The sequence below is a fragment of the Phalacrocorax carbo genome, chromosome 1, assembly GCF_963921805.1.
Source record: "Phalacrocorax carbo chromosome 1, bPhaCar2.1, whole genome shotgun sequence".
Classification (NCBI taxonomy): Eukaryota; Metazoa; Chordata; class Aves; order Suliformes; family Phalacrocoracidae; genus Phalacrocorax; species Phalacrocorax carbo.
In genome coordinates, this window is record NC_087513.1 from 200863569 (window position 1) to 200885811 (window position 22243).

At 40.3% G+C, this 22243-nt stretch overlaps 1 protein-coding gene across 1 annotated transcript in view; it reads left to right on the forward strand.

The window, feature by feature from the left end:
* The window catches only part of GUCY1A2 (guanylate cyclase 1 soluble subunit alpha 2), a 177283-nt gene that overhangs the window by 105370 nt on the left and 49670 nt on the right, over positions 1 to 22243 (forward strand). Inside the window, exon 6 of the mRNA XM_064441269.1 lies at positions 3909 to 4052. Within this exon, the coding sequence (XP_064297339.1) occupies positions 3909 to 4052 (144 nt within the window). The remainder of the gene's footprint in view (positions 1 to 3908; positions 4053 to 22243) is intronic.

Genomic DNA, 22243 nt, shown 5'->3' on the forward strand with positions numbered 1-22243 from the left:
TACAACTGTCAATCATATGCAAAAATTGATGAAATATTCAAAATAGAATATATTCTATTTTTTAAAAGAAGCAGGGTAATGTATTCCAGTCTTAGAGTGATAGCAAAATACCTTTTCCTGCATATGTATTTAGGAAGGCTATAAAAATCAAATATACTACTAATAATGGACTGTAATAGTCACATTACAAAGTCAAGAACTCAGAAGTTAGCTTATCACTAAGTAGAGTTTTCCTCTGAAGTTTCATTACTGTATATCATCATCTTGAAGAGCATCAAACAGATCTTAGTGCTCCTATTTTTAGCCACCTTGAGTAATACCTTACTTTTCTCTTATTTCTACTGACATTTACTTGAATATTTGTGGAGTAAGTTGCTCTCTGGTGTGCACAGTGATTTCAGGAACTACCCAGCAGATAGTTTGGAGTGAGCTATGAGCAGTGCTTTGTTTTTCTGGTCCCATTCTTGCTCCTCAGCTGAGACAAGAGAAATCCTCTTCTTCCCCATGTGTGTCTGACTCACTGACAGGCCCAGCCTGAAATTCTGAAGTGTGATGTGTCGCTCTCATTGCGGTTTCTATTTTAATGTCTTCATATAACCTCATTAATTTCAACAAGGCCACATGCAAGGTCCTGCACATGGGTCAGAGTAATCCCCAGTATTAATACAGAGTGGGAGATGAATGGATTGAGAGCAGCTATGCAGAGGATTTGGGGATATTGGTAGATGAAAAATTAGATGTGAGCCAGCAATATGTACTTGTAGCCAAGAAAGCCAATCATACCCTGGGCTGCATCAAAAAAACTGTGGCCAGCAGGTCAAGGGAGGTGATTCTGCCCCTCTACTCGGCTCTTGTGAGACCCCACCTGGAGTACTGTGTTCAGCTTTGGGGTCCTCTGATACAAGAAAGACATGGACCTGTTAAAGCGGGTCCAGAGGAGGGCCACAAAATTGATCAGAGGGATGGAGCATCTCTCCTATGATGAAACGCTGAGAGTTGGGATTGTTAAGTCTGGAGAAGAGAAGGCTCCGGGGAGACCTTATTGTGGCCTTTAAATATATAAAGGGGGCTTACAAGAAAGAGAGAGGGAGACATTTTACCAAGGGCTGTAGTTATAGGACAAGGGACAACAGTTATAAACTGAAAGAGAGTAGATTTATTCTGGATATAAGGAAGAAATTTTTTATGATGAAGGTGATGAGAGACAGGTTGCCCAGAGAAGTTGTGGATGTCCCATCCCTGGAAGTGTTCAAGGCCAGGTTGGATGGCGCTTTGAGCAACCTGATCTAGTGAAAGATGTCCTTCCTATGGCAGGGAGGTTGAACTAGATGATCTTTGAGGGTCCCTTTCAACCCAAACCTTTCCATGATACTATGACTCCATGTGAGGGGACCAGTTCAAAGTGCCATGAACAACCTGAATTATAAGAACTCCTGGAGCTTTTTAAAAAAAGGAGTTGGGGAAAAAAACCCCACAGATAATTGGAAAATTTGTCAAATCTGATTTTGAAAGAGGACTGAACCAAGGCTAAGGTTTGATGGAGATACTCTGCATGGAAATTTCAGCGTAAATGCTTAGTTGGGGAAAATCTTAGTAGTCACGGAAAACAGGGTCACAAAATGGTAAATCATTAGACAACCATATCACTACTCATCACATTCAGTTCCAACTACAAGGTCAGTCTCAACAGTCCTAATCATTCCCCTGGTTCTCTAGTATTACTGTCAGAGGAACTTCATAGGGACAAGCAATTTAAAGATTATCCTACAATGGTATTATTATAATTTTAATTTTCAGAGTGAGACTAACATGAGGCAGCTTCAATCCCATTTTTCTGGTAGCACACAGATATGTACAGTGCAACTCTGATGATGCTACTCATCCAATGAGTGCAATTTAGCTGTGAAATTAGTTTACATAGCTATGGAAATTTCCAAAGGGGAAGATGCTAACGAAGTAAGTAGGTTTTCCTGAACGTTGCAGGAACAGTATATGGTCCCAGATCTATACTTGCTTACGGTTGTGTAATACAACTAGCTTTAGTGGAAAAGTCATTCTGAAATTAAATAATTCAGCAAAGCAGAATTTGTATTCCGTTTTTGTATTTGACATTGTAGACTCAGGTCTTTTTGTAGTAACCCCTTTATTTCTGTGCAAACTGGTTATGTTCATCCACAGTTTTTAAGGATGGCAATGTGCAGTTATTTGGTTTTCTGCTAATTCTTCCTTCTGATTAGATAATTTTTTACCGTCTATTTCTTAGACATCCACAGTGCCTTTTTAACTTCTGATACTTTTTCTCATTATACTCATGTATTTTCTTCCCTAGTTTCTATGTTTTTCACCAGCCATTGCAATATACCTGCCCATTCATTTGTCTTTGGAAAGACAACCTCCTGGACTGCAGGCAGTTGGCAGTCCCTGAGATACGGCTTGGGTGAAACAGGCAGACAGACAACAGTATTGATTGCTCCTACATGCTTTTTTTTCTATATATAAGTACTATTAGGAGCTTCCAAAAGTGACGAGGGAGCTCTAACCACTGTCTCAGCTCTCAGCTCATGAGAAACCCTCAGCTTCTTCTATATATCCTCCTGCACAACCAGCAGGAAAGGCTAAGGAGCCAAACTTGGCAATGGGCTTGTAGCAGTTTCTGTAAGTTTGATGGTGGGAAGTGTTTGCTCATACTGCTCTTCTAGATTCATGCTTTGGGTACATTTACATGTATTGCTTACTTTTTGAGATACTATTTCCAATTCTGTTTATCAGAACTGGAAGTTAATCTGAGAAGGTCCAGGTCTACTAGTATTAGTAGAATCCTTGCAGAAAGAAGAATCAGCTGTATTTATTCCCTGAAGAACTCTTTGCTCACTGCATGCTTTCTGCTCACCCTAGTCTTTGCAGAAACCTTTTCTGGCATTCCTGTAGTGTTGTGGGCAGGGTGAAAACCAGATTAGTTATGTAGCAAAAACCAAAATAATCCTTGAGGGCTGAGTTTGCTTAGGCATGTATTAACAGACTGTGTGCAGAGCATGTTGCAGATGTGTGGGCAAGCAGACTACAACACACAATGATGTCAATAAAGCTGCAGAATTTGAGGGCTTCAGTGTTTCTCAGCCTGCCTTTATCCAGAGCCAGAGGGCTTCTGTAATTTCTTTTGCTCCTGCTTCCTCCTGAGGGACAGCTTTCTTTAAAGACAATCAAGGAGAAGAGAGAGGCAAGGCCTGTCTGAAGAGCCCAGAGGGATCAGTCTGCTGAACTTGGTGCCTGAAGGTAGGGAATTCACAGTCAGGTAGCCTGCATAGTAGAGAGAGGCAAAAATTCTTCTTTGAAAATAACAGACAGGTGCAGTTGAAAGTCTGTAGCAATAGCATTTCTTTGTAAATTATCCCTATACCTGGAAGAGCTACCTGCTAATGAGAAGTTATAGGTTCTTCACTGTTTTTAATGGTGATTTTTGCTTTTTCTAATTCTTTTCCTGATATACTTTTCTAGCAGAGCAGATAATAATTATGAATTATTATCATGTAGCACTATTCTTACCCAACAGCAAACTCAGCCAGGATAGTGTCAAACGAAGCTGCAAACTATTTCTTATTTGGGAAGATAGAGTTTTCTGTATTACTGCTATGGGAGAATGTTGTCGTATCACAGCTGATGGCATACGCTGTTCTAGATGTAATATTCTTCTTTGTTTATAATGGTGATGAACCAGTATGCAATTGCGTGTCAGGTTTTGACTGCACCTGTTTGCAAACTCAGGCAATTATGCTCCGTTGCCTAATTGCTTATTTTATGGATGTTTTGCTCACATGTTTTTAAGCAATGCTATTTGATTGCAGATAACTAATGGTAGGGATCTCTTCTCATTATCATACTTCAACATTTGATTTGTCTGATTGCTGCAGGTGGAAACAATAGGTGATGCGTACTGCGTTGCAGCAGGGCTCCATAAGAAGAGTCTTAGTCATGCTAAAGCCATTGCCCTGATGGCACTGAAGATGATGGAGCTTTCAGAAGAGGTTCTCACTCCAGATGGGAGCCCTATTAAGGTAACCTGTTTGCTCCTTATTCTCAGCGAGTGTTACGTGGACCTGATGAATTCCATTGTGTTCTGTCAGTAGAAATCTGTTTATTGCTAGGAGAATTTTTTCCATCTGTTTTACGGGCACATATTTCAGTCGTGCCCATCAACAATCAGGTAAGCTACGCCTTACTTTAGTAAGCACAGTAAACCACACAGACTAGCTGTTGCTTTGTCGTAGGCATTGAATGCCTATTTGTGGCTAGAGAGCATTAGATGCACTCCTGGAGCCCTTCCTCCCATTCATTTTAGTGTGAGAAGAAGACAGTCACGCTACAAGCCAAAGCACAGTATGTGATGGTAACTGGGAAATTTACTTCGGATGGAGGCTCCTGATCTGACCTTCAGCACTAGTGTAGAGGCACTCAGAGAGTTCTACGGCTCTAAGGGGCCACATGCGTCTTTTCTAAATAGTTATTGACCTATAACAAAAGAAGAATGTGTAGACTGCCTGCTCTTTCTAAGTGTTAATGTGCTTTCTTCGCACACAATTCTAGTTCCCTCTCTTAGACTAGTACAAGAGGTAGCAGGAGATGGAAAACCACATATGCTTTTGTACCATTTAAAGTTCCACTACTGTTCTGCTTCTCTTGATCTTATACCAACCTTGTAGCTGCTGGCATTTAAAATTGGTAATGTTTAGGGAAGAAATAACATGGAGCTATAGATGTGTCTTTGTTTTTCAAGGGTCAGATTACATATTGTTTTCATTATGTATACACACTCCTGTTTCAGGTTAAATTGTTGTTCCCATAATACGAACCTTTTGTTTTCAAAGAAAATGGGTGGATTATGAACAACAATTACTCAACACTGTTTAAAGCCTATAACAAAAGCTGCATGTAGCTGGATGAGAAGGCTGGACAGACTTCCCATGGGATGATTTACATCATGGCTGAAATGCACTTAGTAAACTGCAATTCCTCATGTCTATTAAGAAATGAGGATTACATCCAAAAGGCTTCTTTCCGCCTCCCCCTTCACCCCTCCCCCAAGGAAAAAAAAATTTAAGACCTGTTTTGAAGGTTGAAAAATTGACAGAAAGGAGGTAAAACTTTTCAAAATGTATTCAGGGATGTAGCTGTGATGCTCCTTGAGCAATAAAATTTTATACTTCTGAGTTCAAACCCTTCTCTATCTGTTAGGTCATTACTTGAAAGATAACTCTGGAGCTCTTTGTGTATGATGAATCAAGAGAGATTTAATCCAAATGAATTGTTTTGCCCAGAAAGAAGAGTGTGGATGCAAGGCAACCAAGCTAAAAATTCCATTAAATATGGCAACACAATATTCAAATGAAAATATATTGAATTGTGGATGAAATATTTTTATTTCTAGACTTCCTGATCTCAGGAGTAAACAACAGTATTCTGTTTTCTCCCCTCCTCCCCCCGCCAAACTGGCTGATAAGGCTTGATTAAATAGGAAGAAATTATTCTCAGCCATTTTATGTAGTACATGACACCACAGTTATTTGAAGTTTGTTTTATGTAGCAGGCTAACAATTACAGCACAGTCATTCTGTTCTGATTGTCTTTTCTAGTTAAGAGGCAGACATGATAAAGTCTCCTTGGTGTTTGCAGGGGATTTCTTTTCCAGGATCATATCCATTGTTTAAGCTCTCTGAGGTCAGCACAGGAAACCACAAGTTCAGAAGTTATTCCCCAGGTTTGTGGGGTGTGGCTGATACAATGCACATTTAAGAGGCTAATTACTTAGGGGGGTGACATTTTTTCAGACCAAATCATTATGAATCTGTTCGGGTTGTCCTGGTTGCAGAGGTTTCAGCTCTAGGGAAACCTAACTGCAGTTATGAAATGTAGCGCTTTTTATTTGATGAATACTCAAATAGTTATGTCTAACTTTATGATTATGTTTTATGGAATATATATATCTTCTAAATAACTTTGATGGATATATTTTGTTGTCATCTCAGAACTGAATTCACCAGAATGCAAATATTTACTTTCTGTAGTGCTTGAACTATTAATCCCTGTGATAGCAGTGGAAATCTTATTGAATGACACTTAGAGTTTCAGAGAAAAACTCAGGAAGTTAGGAAGAAAAAGTAAATGAATGAATGAAAATATACCATACCATGTAAGTGGGAATTTAGGATAAGATTTTCACCTATAAAGTGCATTAGCAGACAATCAAATGAAGTTTGTTGTCTGGCTACACAGTTATCATTTGAAAGTATTCATTATAGCAATAAACACCTTGTTTGTACAGCCATGTACACTTTATGAAAAATCTGCTCCCTATAGAAATGCTCATGTGGCCGGTAAACAGTGATGGGCCTCGGGATGGTGACAAGTTGTATGAAGCAGATCTGGTTTATATCCAGATGATGCTCCCACACCTTGAGTCAGAGCTCATAGCATGCTGGTGAGAGCACCATGGTGTGCAGCTGACACGTACTCAGGCATTTGGCACTTCCAGCAGAGCCAGAGGCAGCAGCGATGCATAAGTGGAATGGACACCCTGAGCCTGCACTCCTTATACCTGTGTAAATAGCCTGTGATTTGCAGGGTAATGAAAAAAATGTTGTTTTGCAGAAAGAGATTGAGCTATATTATAGCAGCCTCCACAAATCCTATCATCAGTGTTGTAACACAGTCTGCTCTTTTTGAAAGAAATATTTGTAACAGAAAATGGGCTGATCGTTCTCCTGTGAGTGATGGAGAAGGCTTCAGGTCCCAGTACAATTTTTTTTTTAACTCGGTTCTATTTGAGGCAAAATCCCATTACTTTAGCATGAGCTAAGGTCTTAGCACAAAAGAAGGTTTTTTTGGCTCAGACACTGCATGTAGAATTTGATATACACGTATACCCTTTCAGCAAAACACTTTTTAGTCCAGAAGCACTCATTTTATTTAGGTTCTATATGACTAATTATGTGCAGTGCCCTGTGACTGTAGTTTGAAAATATTGATTTAAAATTGTCTTATACATTTAAGTGGGTGTTACTTGAATTTAGGATATTCTTCATCTTTTACTACTTTTTTTTAGATAAAATGAAAGTACATTAGTTTTAATAGCTAGAGATAATGCTGTAAGAAGAATTCTCAAGGGCATTGACCTTTAGAGATGAAGGTCACAATGCAGAACTCATTTGATGTGTTAAAACCCATAGGATATTATCAGTGGCATCACTTTTTATCATGCTTCAAATCTTGCCTAATTAATTGATCTGCAGTATATATCCCAAAGAAGAAGAAAGGCTTCCTTTTCAGTTTATTGTTTAAAGGGCTGCACTGGCAGAACATACCTAGTTTTGACTAATGAGATTTCCCAAGAGGTTACTCTCTAAGATTATCTGTTTATTTTTATAGTGTATGAAGGTGGTCCTAATAGGGTTGTGAAGAGATACAGAACTGGGAATACACAGGAAAAGTAAATTATTTACATGAAGCTGCTGACATTAACTACAATTATGTATATCTGTTGTGTACAGGTTCTCCTATCTAAAACATAAAGATTGGGCCCTACCACAGTAACTCAAAACATGTTTTAAAATATTTTCCTCCACAGCAGAAAAATGCCATGTATCTTTCCAATGATTATGTTACAATAATGTGAGAATTAGGCCTGTAAATACTGTTACCACAAACTGAAGCAAATACGTACCCTCACCTTTCTTTTTCTCACCTGCTAATGATGAGTTAATGAAATAATCTAAATAGAACAGTGCAGAAAAATCCTGGCAGATATTGGCTTCAATTCAATTAATTTACTCTCAGGTGGGGTAGATGGGACCTTGTATTTGCAAAGCACATAGTCTGATCCTTGGCTCAGTTGTTTCTTTATTACCGAGAGAGAGTGCTTGACACACTTGCAGCTTCTAACTTTCAGATGTGCGTTGCCAAACCTATTTTATTATGGGATTTATAAGCTGCACTCAGACAGTACATTCTGGTATTAGCATTATCAACACAAGAGCCTGTCTTCGTCTATCAGCTAGAGAAAGAACAGCATGGACGAGGGACCATTTCATGTGAAGGGTGGAATTATCCTCATCTGATTTGAAACACTGACAGTGTGAACATCTCAACTTGTTACTGTAGCTCCCTCTTTAAATGGAGAGAGTAAAGCTATTTTAGTCTGTATTCACCTGACATGCTTTCAGTGTCTAGTTTATAACGAAATATTTGAATGAATATTTGTCAGATAAGTGCTACCTCAAGGGTGAGCGGGTAATGAGCTCTCAGAAGGATGGATGATCCCAGTGGAAGGAGCTGGACAGAGACACAAGTTCGAATTTTTGTTAAGTCACAGCCTTTCCATTTGAATTTTACATGTTATCCAGACTTTTCTATACTTCAACTTCCCATACTTCATACTTCTATACTTCAGCTCGATCCCTCCTGGATGAGGGGATCGAGTGAACCCTCAGTAAATTTGCAGGTGACACCAAGTCGGGCAGGAGGGTTGATCTGCTTGAGGGTAGGAAGGCTCTGAAGAGGGAGCTGGACAGGCTGGATCAATGGGCCAAGGCCAGTTGTATGAGGTTCAACAAGGCCAAGTGCTGGGTCCTGCATTTTGGTCACAACAACCCCATGCAACACTACAGGCTTGGGGAGGAGTAGCTAGAGAGCTGCCTGGCAGCAAAGGATCGGGGGTGCTGGTCGACAGCTGGCTGAACATGAGCCAGCAGTGTGCCCAGGTGGCCAAGAAGGCCAACAGCATCCTGGTGTGTATCAGGAATAGTGTGGCCAGCAGATGCAGGGATGTGATCGTGCCCCTGTACTCGGCACTGGTGAGGCCGCACCTCAAGTACTGTGTTCAGTTTTGGGCCCCTCACTACAAGAAGGACATCGAGGTGCTGGAGCATGTCCAAAGAGAGGCAACGAAGCTGGTGAAGTGTCTGGAGAACAAGTCTTATGAGGAGCGGCTGAAGGAAGTGGGGTTGTTTAGCCTGGAGAAGAGGAGGCTGAGGGGAGATGACATTGCTGTCTGCAACTACCTGAAAGGAGGTTGTAGTGAGGTGGGTGTTGGTCTCTTCTCCCAGGTCACTAGTGATAGGATGAGAGGAGATGGCCTCAAGGTGCACCAGGAGACGTTTAGGTTGGATATTTGGAAAAATTTCTTCACTGAAAGAGTGGTCAGGCACTGGCACAGGCTGCTCAGAGAGGTGGTGGAGTCAGCATCCCTGGAGGTATTTAAAAGAAGTGTAGATGTGGCACTTTGGGACATGGATTAGGAGACAGGGTAGCGTTGGGCTGATGCTTTGACTTGATGATCCTAGAGGTCTTTTCCAAGCTTAATGATTCTATGATTCTGTGATTCTATATATACAACGTAGGTGACAAATAATTTTTTACAGCAAAACCATTTCTGTAACATGTCTAAGCTGTGTGACTTTACAGCCATGGAGCTGCACTAGTTTTTGTTTGTGTTGTCTGCTTAAATACCTGTGGTCGTGATGACTGGAACAATGAAAGCCTGAGTTTGATAAACCTCTAATATCTGCTTGCCAAATGGTAAATTTTAATAAGCATGAACTCTGCCTCAGGAGTATGGGTACAGAAGAGACAAAAGGGCTCTGTGGATTGTAATGGCTCATGTCCACAGTGAGAGTGACACACTCTTTTGAATAACATGTCAACACTTGCTTGAATATATGCTTTCTTTTTAGTTACTAAATGAAGCGGCCATTCCCAAACATACAGTGAGAGAGACTAGTTTAGCAAGTGTTGTATCTGTAACCCTTTTCAGTGTTTCCTGCCTTGCTTTTGATTTAGATTGTGGAGTGCTAGTTTTAGAACAATTTAGTGGTCCTCACCAAATATGCATCTTTACGTAAGCAGTAAAAAGTTGTCTGTTTTGTTTTAAATTGTAAAAGGCTGACTGCTGGTGCAGGCATTCTCATCAGACCTCTGTGAAAAGCTGCTGCATTACTGCAGTGCTCCTTGCTCCATCTGTGGTCTCCTAGCAACTTTGCCTTGTACCTAATGTCTACATCAGACTCTGGAAGGTATATAATATGCTATTTCAGAATGGATAACTTTAAGTTAGAAATTTCCTTGTGTTCAAAAGGTACAGTTCCACAAAAGAAACTCTTGCATTAAGAGATTTTTTTACTAAAAACAGCTGGTGAGCCAGTACAAGAGTTCTTAGTTTCACAGGCTTACCAACACTAGGGCAGCACAACTGTTTTTGGGAGCATTCAGAGCTGCACATCTCAGGGGGAAGCTTGGTACTTTTTCTTGAGAGCATGCTTGCGGGATGGTGAGCCAAAGTCAGTCCTGGTGACAGTTCCCTGGACTTGAGGAGAGTTCATTATGCCATACCTCAGTTTGGCCCACTGAGTTTGGAAATGCAAAATGAGCAGAGCTGGTCTGTATCGAAGCACATCTCCCCAGGCGTCTGGGAAATTGGAGGTTTTGTTAGGCTACCCCAACAGAAAACTCACTGTCCTCAGCCCTCCAGTCATTTTTACTCAAGTGCTTCCTTTTGTCTGATTTTAATAATAATTTTTATCAATTGCTTTAAAAAAAGAAAACCACAGTCATTATTTGCAACTACCCTATTCTTTTGAAGGGACTTTGTCATATCCAGTTATATGTTACATGCATTCTATGACAGTTACTGCATACATGTTGCAATAACAAGGGCAAGTGGAGTTTAATATGACAACTGGATGCACAACAGCAGCTTTGTGGAAGCGGCCAGTCTGAAAATTAGATTGATATTTGTCCTACTGAAGAAGGAGTTTTCCCAAAGAGTTGGTTATTCTTTCAGATGAAATGCATTTCTTGTTTTAATCAGGTACTTAGTTAAAGTCTGTAAATGTAGACTTTCAAAGCTACCAGGTCTTGATCCTGCACAGGATAAGGGCTGGCTTGCTGTGCATGCAGTTGCAGGGCACAGAGGCATGATATCAGGATTGGCAACCCAGTATAAGCCCAACTTGAGTTAATTAATTAAAAGGCTTTGAAGATATTCTGTTTCTGACTGCTGAGAGGAAGAGACCTGAAGGACAAGCAGAGACCTAATTAATAACATGAGGATCACTGAGAAGAGGTTTTGTCTTTGGACCTGGCTATTCTCCTCTCATGCCATACTTTCTCTGACATTATTGTCTGTGAGTAACAAGCAGAAGCAGGAGCACCTTTCTGTCTGTAGTTGCCTCCATGGCAAAGATAAAGCATACCTGTAGGAACCAGGGTAGGTACTCAGGGCACCTTGTGGACTTTTCCATTGTTTATTTGCAGTGACCTCTACATATTTACAACCTTTCGTGACTCATAGCATTCATATTTAGCCGAGTATAGAAAGACCTCTGTAGTTCAGTCATATGTCCGGTTCTCTAAGGCAGACAAAAACTTACTGTGATGGCTGAACCTAGCTCGTAACTTTGTCCTTGTGCCTCACACTGAGCAGATACTTTCATTTCCTTCTCCAGGTGATATAAGTGCATGCACAAGGAAGACCAACAAGGGTTTCAAGATTTAGATTCCTGCATGGGATTTGTAGCCACAGGATGTGCAGCTGGTTTGTGGGGTTAGGTTTAAGGTCACGGTGTGACATCTCTCACTGGTCTGATTCTCACAGTTCAGCAGTTGTTCCAGACACAAACGCCTCCAAGTAATATTCCAGATGTCTGCCTAGTAGTAGAGCTGGTTGGGAATTTTCCATGGAAAACTTCTTTTGTCTGAGTACACTGAATGGTCAAACCCAAAAGCTTCCATGAAAATGTGGCAAGAAATCTCTATCAGGCAAATATACCAGATTTTGGGAAATTTCTGATCATGATGAAGCTGAAATTTCCTATTGTTATTGCTGTCATTGGTTCTTTATTCAGACAAAAAGAAGGCAATAATAACAAGAACAACAGCAGCACAACCCACCAGGTGAATAAATAGTTAAATCTGTGGTGTACATGGGAATTTCAGGAGATTGACACTGTTACATCTTTACAAAGGGAACAATGGATAAAAGTCCTTAGAAAGTCAGAAATGTCATGTGTATAGTATTATTATATATTTACAAAAAAAAGACACAAAAAATATAATTTAAAATTATCCCTGAATATTTAAAGAATTGGCTAGAGAATCCAGGGTAGCTGAGTGCTGAACTTTCATTTCTCCTAAGTATCTGCTCTCTTCTTCTCTCAGTGTGTCTTTCTGTCATACAAAAATTAAGTCAAGTTTCCACTATCAACTACAAGACTATTTTCCTTATCTCCTGAGATGGAAAGCATTACACAAAAGCCAAATAAAGGTAGTTGTATGAGATAATACACAAACCCACAAGGACTCACAGAAGATAAGCAGTCATGCACTGAGAAACAAGCACAGATTCTGCATAAAAATAATGCTTTATTGGCTTTTATGCAGTCTGACCACATAAGCATGAACAGAAAATGCTGGTAGGCTTGAACTGCTGCCTCACTGAGTTAATAGGCAAAGGTGATCCCAGAGGCCTCTGAGTGGGATGTAGGGGGGAAAATGCTTTGCCCTTTGCAGCCATAGGGGTGGTTGCTACCAGAACATCTGAGTTTCCAGCTGCTGAGATGCTGTCAGGCAGCTGCTGCCCTGTGCTGCATTGCTACAGCATCTGCCTCTCCTCTCAGTGACTGGGCTGTCTGCACCTGCTTTTTGGTCTGCCTGTTTTAAAATGATGGAAGCCTCTTCTGGGCAGCGCTAGTGATATTTATTTATTTTATAATCTCAGTTATTTACATTGTCTTTTCTACACTGGGCAATATTTTTATTTCAGAACCACGATTACATCACTTCATTTTCTGTCTCTCTTCTAAGGGCCCAAACAGTGAAGTTCCCTAATCCAAATGTTATAATGTGCCATAAACTGCAGTTTTTAGCAGTGAATAGGGCAAATCTGCCTCCTCCTTTGATCTGACACTCCCCTAGAAGCAAGAGATGGTGTTATGCCTCCAGGAGTAATGCATCCTCCTGGATAATGCAACTCAGGCATTCATGCCCTAGGTGACAGCACTAGGGTAGCTCCCTCTTCTTTCACCCTAATGCAGGCTGGAGAAAAAGATTGAACGGCCTCTTTCCATCTCCTCCTCCCCCTCTTATTTGGTTCCTACGGCATGAATAGTTTTGGATAAGGTGCACTGGATATAAAAAATAAAAAAAACCGTGAAGCTGAGCTGCATGCACTTTTTTATACTGCATACCTTCTGTTACACATTTAAAGGGCATAGTTCTCCTCTCCATGACCTATTACTTATCTTGCCCCTTTAATATAATTTTACTGTGAGAATTATGCTCACTGCAGGAAACAGGCCCCTGACACAAGGCTTTTCCATGTTGCAAGGAAGAACACCTCAGTAGTCCTTGTCTTTTCTGACCCTGGATTGCAAGTAGAGCCTTGCACAGAGTACCGAAAGAGCTGCCTGTGGGTTGTCTCATGGAGAACAGTGACTTTCTCAGCCCAACTGGGTAATCTTGTGGATATGTTAAGCTTTGTACAGATCTGTCTCCATACTCTGTCATCTACAGTTGTGGTGGGTTGTCCCTGCCTGGATGCTCTATCATTCCCCTCCTCAGCCAGACAAGGGGAAAGAAAATACAATGAAAAGCTGGTGGGTCAAGGTAAGGACAGGGAGAGATCACTCACCAATTACTCTAATGAGCAAAACAGACTTAACTTTTGGAAATGAGTTTAATTTATTACTCATCAAGTCAGAGTAGGGTAATGAGAAATAAAAACTAAATCTTAAAAACACCTTCCCCCCACCCCTCCCTTCTTCCCAGGATAACTTCACTGCAGATTTCGCACCTTGTCTCTGCCACTCCTTCCTCCTCAGGGGGAGGACTCCTCACATTCTTCCCCTGCTCCAGCCTGGGGTGCTGCCCACAGGAGACAGTTCTTCACAAACTTCTCCAAAGTGGTTCCTTCCCACAGGCTACAATTCTTCATGCACTACTCCAGCATGGGTCCCTTCCATGGGGCACTGTCCTTCAGGAACAGGCTGCTCCAGCACGGGTCCCCCACAGGGTTGCAAGTCCTGCCAGCAAACCTGCTCCAGCATGGGCTCCTCTCTCCACAGGTCCTGCCAGGAGCCTGCTGCAGCATCCCACAAGGTCACAGCCTCCTTCAGGCACCCACCTGCTCCAGCACAGGGTCCTCCATGGCCTGCAGGTGGATATCTGCATCACCGTTAACCTCCATGGGCTGCAGGTGGACAGCCTGTCTCACCATGGTCTTCATCACAGGCTGCTGGGGAATCCCTGCTCCAGTGCCTGGAGCACCTCCTCCATCTCACAGAATGGTAGGAGCTAGAAAGGACCTCTGGAGATCATCTTGTCCAACCCCCCTGCTTGAGCACATACACCTAGAGCAGGGGGCACAGGAACACATCCAGGCAGGTTTCGAATGTCTCCAGGGAAGGAGACTCCACAGCCTCCCTGGGCAGCCTGTTCCACTGCTCTGGCACCCTCACAGGAAAGAAGTTTTTTCTCATGTTCAGGTAGAACTTCCTGTGTTCCAACTTGTGCCCATTGCCCCTTGTCCTGTCATTGGGCGCTATTGAAAAGAGCCTAGTCCCATTGCCCTGACACCCGCCCTTTAGATATTTATAAGTATTTATGAAATCCCCCCTCAGTCTTCTCTTCTCCAGGCTAAACAAACCCAAGTCTCTCAGCCTTTCCTCATATGGGAGATGCTCCAGTTCCCCGATCATCTTGGTAGCTCTCTGCTGGACTTGCTCAAGCAGTTCTCTGTCCTTCTTAAACTGGGGGGCCCAAATATGCCCACACATGCTCACTCTTCTCTTTGGCTGCAGTTGCTGTTGCCCAGCAACTTTTCCCCTTCTTAAATCTGTTATCCCAGAGGTGCTACCACCATTGCTGATGGACTTGGCCTTGGCCAGTGGTGGGTCCATCTTGGAGCCAGCTGGCTTAGGCTATATCACACAAAGGGGAAGCTTCTAGCAGGTTCTCACATAAGCCACATCTGTAACCCCCCGCTGCCGAAACTTTGCCATGTAAACCCAATATAACACAGGATTTTTAGAAGCAGCTGCCAGCATCTCCCCTGCAAGACTAAGAATAAAGTATATTTGTTAATGGAAATTCTCTACTTTTCTTCTCCCATTCCCTCCAACATGCACAATTCTGAGAAGAAAAGTCAAAGTCTGCAGTTTTATGCACCAGTTAAAAAACTCTATCACATAACTGTTCTCATTATTCTGTGCTAAACAGCAAGTCATTACACTGTGCTATATTTGAGTGAACAGTCAGATGGGGGTGGAAGCTGGAGGATTATACTTGGCCTTCTGTTTGAAGCTGACAAGTTCAGCAACATTGTTCAACTGTTTCAGAATATTTTAGTTCCCTAAGGAAGAATGTATTTCCTGTCATAAATAAATCCATAAACTAAATGCTTAATGGTATTTCAGCTTCCTTTCATATGAGACACAAAGTATTTTGGAAAAAAAAATGCCATTACTACGGAGGAACTTGCAACAGCCTCTTCTGTTCAAATATCTTCCTTAAATTTAAACTAGGGTAAAAGTCATTCAGTCTCAATAATAATGTTCAGAGACTTCATATTGAATAACTTGAACTTTTTTTTTAAATAAAGCAATGTCCATATTTTGGTATATCTCATATTTGGCTTTTGCTTTTGCTTTAATATTTTGAAAAGAGGAGAGGAGAGACAAAATGCATTAGTTTTGAATGGAGAAGAAGGAAAAAGCAGGCACAAATAATCTAAGAATGTTCAGTTAATTAAAGGGCTCTTTGGCTTCTTCCTAGCATGTGACCTATTTGATTGGGTCAATAAAAAGAGAGGGGAAAGTGATATAAACAAAAGTGGATTAGGCTGTACTGGGATTTCTCCCATCTGGCAGAACTTGGAGGGGCCCAAGTGATAATTATCCTGAAGGAAGATCTGATTTTTGTCTGGGCTTGAAGCTTTGTTACAGGAGAAAGAATCAATCCCGAGGAGGAAGATGGGAAGTGATGTATTTCTGAGGTCCCATTTTTCCTTCCTGCAAAATCTCCGCACCAGGAGACACAAGACCCTGGTTAATTTCTTACTGGGATATAGTTTCCCCAGAGTGAGCAAGATAATTTTTGACATTTAGCTAAATATTCTAATACTGGTTAAAGACTTCACCATTATCTTAAAATCTGAAATTACAAAACCTGATTAAAACAAAGCTTATCAAAAGTCATAGAATCACAGAACAGCCCAGGTTGGAAGGGACCTTGAAAGATCAGCTGGTCCAACCTTTTGTAGGAGAGGAAGCCTAGATGAGATTATCTAGCAGCCTGTCCAGTTGCATCTTGAAAACCTCCAGCAATGTGGACTCCACCACATCCCTGGGGGGGTTGTTCCAGGACTGATTGTTCTCACTGTAAAGAATTTCTTCCTTATGTAAAGATGAAATGTCTCCCAGTGCAACTTGTACCTGTTGCCCCTTGTCCTCTCTGTGTGGCTCCTTGTGAAGAAAGAGCCTCTGTCCTCTTTGTAGCTGCCCTTTAAGTACTGGAATACTGTGATGAGGTACCCCTGACCCTTCTTTTCTCCAGAGAGAAAAGACCTAACTCCTTCAGCCTTTCCTCACAAGCCAGGTACTCCAGCCCTTTGATCATCTTCATGGCCCTCCAGTTTGACTGCATCTTTCTTGAATTGTGGGGGTCAGCACAGGACACAGTACTCCAGGTGCAGCCTGACAAGTGCTCAGTAGAGTGGGATGATCACATCTCTATCTCTGCTAGTGACACCCCTGCAGATGCAGCCCAGGATCTGATTTGCCTTTGTTGCTGCAGAGGCGCACTGCTGACCCCTGTGCAGCTTGCTGTCCACCAGGACCCCCAGGTCCCTTTCATCGAGGCTGCTCTCCAGCCACAAAGATGCTAGCCTGTATCAGTCTCTTTGGTTATCCTGTCCCAGGTAATGTGATGGTATATTTATATTGTTAAAATTCGATGTTCATCTGGGAGACATAACATGTTCTTTACAAAAGAGTAAATTTTCAGTTTTCTGTGGAAGTAGTGACACCTCTTACGTTAATTTTAATGGAAAGTGAGGAATTAAATTCCTATGTGCCTTTTTAAAGATGTATCTTTTCTGTCATCTTTCTGTAGAATACCTGTCTTTCCGTGACAGCTTACTTTGTAGTAGGTCTATTTATGCTACATGTTGAAAATGGATGAAAAAAGAATAATAAAAACTTTGCCAGAAGAAAAAGAATTCTAAAAATTGGGAAATTTTTAAACCACCATTCAGTTCTAAAGTTCTTTGGGAAAGGAACTAACTGCTGTTGTTACCTCTTTACTACTGTTATTTCTGCAGGGTCGACCATTAGGAATCACTCTATAGCCACAAACAACACTTTGCAGAATTAGAGTTATCATTTTTGCTGGGAGCGTCAGTGTGATTTACTTAAAAGAAGCAGACTGTTACTAAACTGTACCTGAAAGAAGCCTTCTGTGATTTTTGACTAATCTGTGACAGTGACAATGACAAATACATAATATGAAATGGCACAAATATTTCCCTGTTATTCCAATAAGGGTTTCTGTATTTTTCTGAAAAAAATGCCATATTGTGAAGATGCCCTAATTGCCAGAAAATAATTGAGCTTTATGGTCTGAAAATCAGGCATCTGTGGGGCATCTCAGGTAGGACAATTAAAATCACTACTCACCTCAATCTTTAAAGTAGGTAGTCTATTCAAAAAGTTGGTTTTATGGTCTCTGGTTATAGGCATTTGATCTTTTATTTATTTGTGATTTCTGTTTGCATCTTGTGTTCATCTTTCTGTCTTTTCCAGTTTACAGAGCTGGATGTATAAGTCATCTTCAGTAACTGGTTATTGCACTTTCTTTCCAATATTATGAAAAGGTCATCATCTCACAACACAGTAGTTGCTTGAACTTAGAAAAAGGCTTCATTATTCAGATGTCTTTATGACCAAAACTCCTATTCATTTAATCAAAAATAGCCCAGGGTTTATAGATAATGGAAACATTTCAAACTTGGTTAGCTCTAACTACTTTTGTGCATCTAAGTGGTTTGGGAGCTGAGCTCAAGTCCTTTGACTTGAGTAGAAAATCTTTTGTATTTAGCTACCTTTGTTCAGCTTTTGATTTTCTGAGGAATCTGTCATTTCTGACTATCAGTTTATAGAGACTGGAAGGAATATATATAGGAAGACTGAACAGTTTCTCCTCTATGTTACAAGTCTCTCTGTCTTCAAGAATTTGCTCTAAGTGGTACAACTGTACCATTCTGTAAAACCAAAAGTGTGTGAAAAGTCTCTGAGGCATTAAAATCAACACGAGCCATAGTTGCTCAGCAGCTCTCTGGATTTCTCTTTTTATTTTTACTTTCATGGAATGGATTTTCTAAAGAATGGAGGGCTGTGAAGGTCTAATCTGATCTGTGGAGCTATTGCTTATAGGACACTTAGCTTGCTGAAGTATAAGTTGGTTTTAAAAAAATAAATTATATTTAAGTAGCAGCTGTTTCTTCAACTGTTAATGCATAGAAGGAATCTGTATTACGTAAGAACTGGATCTACCTTAGTTGTGTTGAATTCCAAAATGGAGGACTTGCACCTACTGAATTACTGCAGATCTTCAAATTTTTATACATTTATCTGATGCTCATGAGCCCTAGATTGGTCTATTTTTGATGCTCTAGAAAACTCTATCTGTCTGGACTTACTGAAATGAATACTAATAGCTATTCACCTTAGAAAATTAGTTAATAGCCAAGTTCACGTCCCCCACACAATTATATTTAGGTTCAAGCAGTAATAACGAAAACTCTGAATCATCAGAACAAACTGAAATTATTCCCTAAATATTTATAAATATTCCATATATATATGTGTATGTGTATGTGTGTATATACACACATATATTTTTGTTAAAGGCCAGATTCAGCAAACCCACTTGTGACTGATCTGCATACGAGTGGTTTGTAGCTTTACAGACGACTGTTATGCCTAAAGATAAAAATGATCATTGAACTTGTAATTTTGCTCTTTTTCAGTAGTTCAGGTGCTTCATGATTAAAAGATCATTATTAAAAAAAGTTAAGTTCAAAATATGTTAATGGAGCTACTTTTTGGAAAGAAGAACCAATAACATAAGTGTTGAAGAGAATGCGAGTTTAGGTAGTGATTTTATTTTTTAACCTAGATTTTGTGATAATCACAGTTTCAACTTTAAAGCCTGTAGAAGCCTAAGAAACCCATATAGTTTCTGTAAATATATTAATGGATATTTTCTAAGGAGGTCACTTTAAATTCTTAGCTCACATGCACCAAGACAACAGGAGAATGTCTCCCAAATTAATGACTGAGTCTTCTCCTTTTCCTATATACTCTCAAACACTGATTAATTCAATTTTAACATGGACAAGGAATTGTAAGCCCTGAAATTTTGTAGGGGGATGAAGACAGTTCCATTATTTCTAACTCCAAAATATCAGTCTGTGTTTCACTGGGCTATCTGTGAATAGGAACTTTCTCAAAGGTGTAAGTTAGAAGATGATGTGGAGTTCAAACTTAGGGTTTTTTAATTTCTGTATATGTTTACCACAAAGCCTCACATCTCTTAGAAAGCCATTTAATATTGAAATTTACAGACTCCCTTTTCTAAACTTTCAGGGAGGGCAAAGGATGATTACAGTCTGTTCAGCACTGTCTGAAACCTTTCCTCTACAGTAATTAGAATAAAGTTTTCATAGGCTTCAGTGAGTCCTTCATTTAACCCTATTTGTCTCCAGGGTACCAGCCCTTGCATACTGGGCTCTATCTTCAAAAGTTATGTCTACTTTCAGGGCCACAGTACTGGACTAGATGGTCATTTGGTCTGATACAGTACAGTTCTTACATTCTTATCCAATTTATTGCCTGTTCCTAGTCAGAGACCTCTGCAGCTAAATGTCAACTACTTTGTCTGAAGAAACAGCACATTTAATATCTAGGATAACTCAGATAACAAAAACAACAAAAGAGAGTGCAAAAATTCTGTCTGCTATGACTGAGGTCATGGTATCTATTTCAGTCTGGTTACCCTACAACATTTTATGGTGGCTTATACACTGCCATTTCCTCCCCAATGGACTCGTAGGGAGCTTGTGAAATTGCTAATTATAAACATATTGAGGAGACTGTAACATCCTCCTCCTATTCTCAGAGCTTGCATTATTTATGAGCATTTGCCAAAGAATTTTTAACCTTTTTGTTTTTCATGAGCTCTTCCTTGATTTTTGCCATTAGTTGCATTTTGTGTATTGGTTGCCTAAATTATGTTACATTTTTGCTGCCTGGACAGAGGAAAAACTTCTGGTGCATGAGAATGAATGGCAAATAGCTAAATAATAAAGCCCACTCTTGTTCACACACTAAGGCTATTGTTTACAGCAGATGTGGTTAATTTCGCAAAGATCTGTTCCCCAGTGAACACAGGGAGTAACTTTTTTGGTCTGATTGTTCATGACTAGAAAGAAATGAACAGTCATTCAGAATCAAAATGACTGTTTGCAAACATCTTTTGCAGAACAGAAAGGTTATTCTCATAGAGCTGTCTCTCCGGTTATGCCTACACATACGTATGGAGCCACACTCTACAAATTGCAAACTATAAGATAGCGCAGTTTCCAACCTAGTTTTCAGTGAGGCTAACCGTGGCATCCTCAATAGTGGTAGCATAGTTCTCCACTTACCTTGACCTAGAAGTGTGAATCAGGTGTATCACCCTTTCTCTGTTTTTGAGAGCTCTCTAGAACCATCTGAGATTTCTTTTTTTCTTTGTTTTTGGTGAAATGTTTTGTGCATATGAAAACACAGATCCTTTTGAACCAAGACTACTTGTGGAATGCATTAGTTTGTATAATCTTTTAATAGAACAAAAAGTTCTGTCTTTTAGGATGGCATTTCTGGAAGATAATAAAGCATTAAGAGCAGCCAGTGGTTAAGTGGAGTGTAGAAAACCAAGTTTAGTCTCCATGGCTTACGTTAGGCAAAGATGAACGTCCCACACTCAAGGTGAGTGAGCACCGTTAAGCCCAAAATAGCATAATGGCTGTTCTTGAGCCTGTCATGGTTTTCTCATTTCATATTTTGAAGGACTTCAGTTTTGTTTCACAGAAAAGATGTTTTAAAACTTCAATTGAGTCAAAACTGAATGTTTTTCTTGCTAACCCTAACAACAATGATCATTGTTGCACAGCCCACATAACGGTAGTATTAGAAAGAAATCTAAGCTCTAAACAATGTTTTGCAAAAAGAATCAGAAGGTTTTTTTCAAGAAAGTAGAAAGTGAGAAGTAAATGCATGTTTTAGAACCTTGTCTATGTTTAGTGGACATCCAAACCACCCCAAATTACTTTATAACACCTCTGTTTGGAGCTCTGACCAAATTGCAACAGATGACTACTTTTACTTTGGTCTTCTGAAGACAGGAAAGTTATATGGAACCCTGACAACTTCCTAAAACTTCTTCTCTATACCCTCCCCTCCTCCTCCCCAAAAAAGAAAGAGGAAAAAAGCCAGTAGGAAAAACTTGGTAGAGGCGATTGTACACCTCTGAACAGCAAACCTGTGTGCATAAGAAACAAACAGCAGGTTTACAGGCTGTAGAAGGCACTGAAATCTGTGGAAATTTATGTGATACCAGTTTTTCTGCTGCTTCCTTTCCAAGAACATAAGCGAAGAGCAAATCTTTAATTGGACTTGTGGTTTCCTCAGCAGGATGTGGGGGTTATGCAGACATGAGTATAGTTTATTTCAGCATCTAGATAAAACATTGATTTTAATTCATTCTGTTTGCAAACATTTCAAAGTCCATCTCCTTACGTGTCTTGCACAGTAATGACAATGTTATGAATAATGTTCTGACATCCTGATGCATCTACTTCCTGAGCATATTGCCAGTTTAGTTGGACAAGGATCCAAAATGAGAATGTGACTTGTGTCCTCTCATTACTTTGGGATAACAGAAGACAATACCTTCAGAGCCCAATGTTGTTACAGGAATTATAGTCTCCAGACTAAGCAGAACTGGCTCTGTACCAATGAAAAATACCTAAGAATCCATTGTATGCAAATATTCTAATGATTTAGTTTGTTGAAATAAAGTCAAGGATATGTAGAGGGGAGCAGTGACTCTTGCTGCTGAGTCAGAGGACAGTTTTATCATCACCTTGTTCTTGCAGCCA